Source organism: Cystoisospora suis (genome assembly GCF_002600585.1).
Source record: "Cystoisospora suis strain Wien I chromosome Unknown contig_3265, whole genome shotgun sequence".
In the NCBI taxonomy this organism is placed as follows: Eukaryota; Apicomplexa; class Conoidasida; order Eucoccidiorida; family Sarcocystidae; genus Cystoisospora; species Cystoisospora suis.
Window position 1 is genome coordinate 1 of NW_027156060.1, and position 614 is coordinate 614.

General features: G+C 46.4%; 1 protein-coding gene across 1 annotated transcript; it reads left to right on the forward strand.

Annotated features, from left to right (window-relative positions):
• Positions 1 to 467, forward strand: CSUI_006443 (uncharacterized protein). Its single transcript, XM_068066603.1, has one exon. The coding sequence runs from the start codon at positions 86 to 88 to the stop codon at positions 236 to 238; it is 153 nt and encodes a 50-aa protein (XP_067921416.1). The 5' UTR covers positions 1 to 85; the 3' UTR covers positions 239 to 467.
• Positions 468 to 614: the final 147 nt, after the last annotated feature.

The window sequence follows — 614 nt, forward strand, 5'->3', positions numbered from 1 at the left end:
CAGGTGAACTGGCGATGCACTCTTGTCCGTTACCAAAGAGGAAGGAGACATTCTCTTCTTCATAAGGCTGGCTAACGAGAGCGAAATGGTTTCCCTTGCAGCACGGCTAGGTCGCCTTGGCAAACGATTCACGGAAGAAGCCTCTATTCTGTTTCTCCTCTTCCTTTCTTCTCTTCGTTACCTCTTGCTTTCTCTCCTCTCAGTGAAGTTTCGCGCCTTCTGTCTTGTATGTCCGTAGAGACACAGAACTGAGCTGAAAGCGGGTTCTCTCAGTATCACAAGTCTCGATAGAACGATGGAAGAGGAGACAACAAGAGGTGGAAATTCTCCGGAGCTACTCCACCTATTTTAATCTCATGACTGTCTCTCTTGCCCTGAAACAACCGAGAAGGATTTGAAACCACATGCTTGGTGTGTCATGTGCTTGCTCGAATCTTTAGAGGAATCTTCTTTCTGTCAATTGCCATTTCTTCTCCGAAAAGGAGACTTCTACAGCGAGGAGCGACCCTATCGTAGACTCTTTTTCTGGAGTGCCGTGACTCCAAGAAGAGAAAAAGAACTTCACCTTCGCACGTAAACAAGAAGGCGTGGTAGTTAGATAGATTAGAGATAGA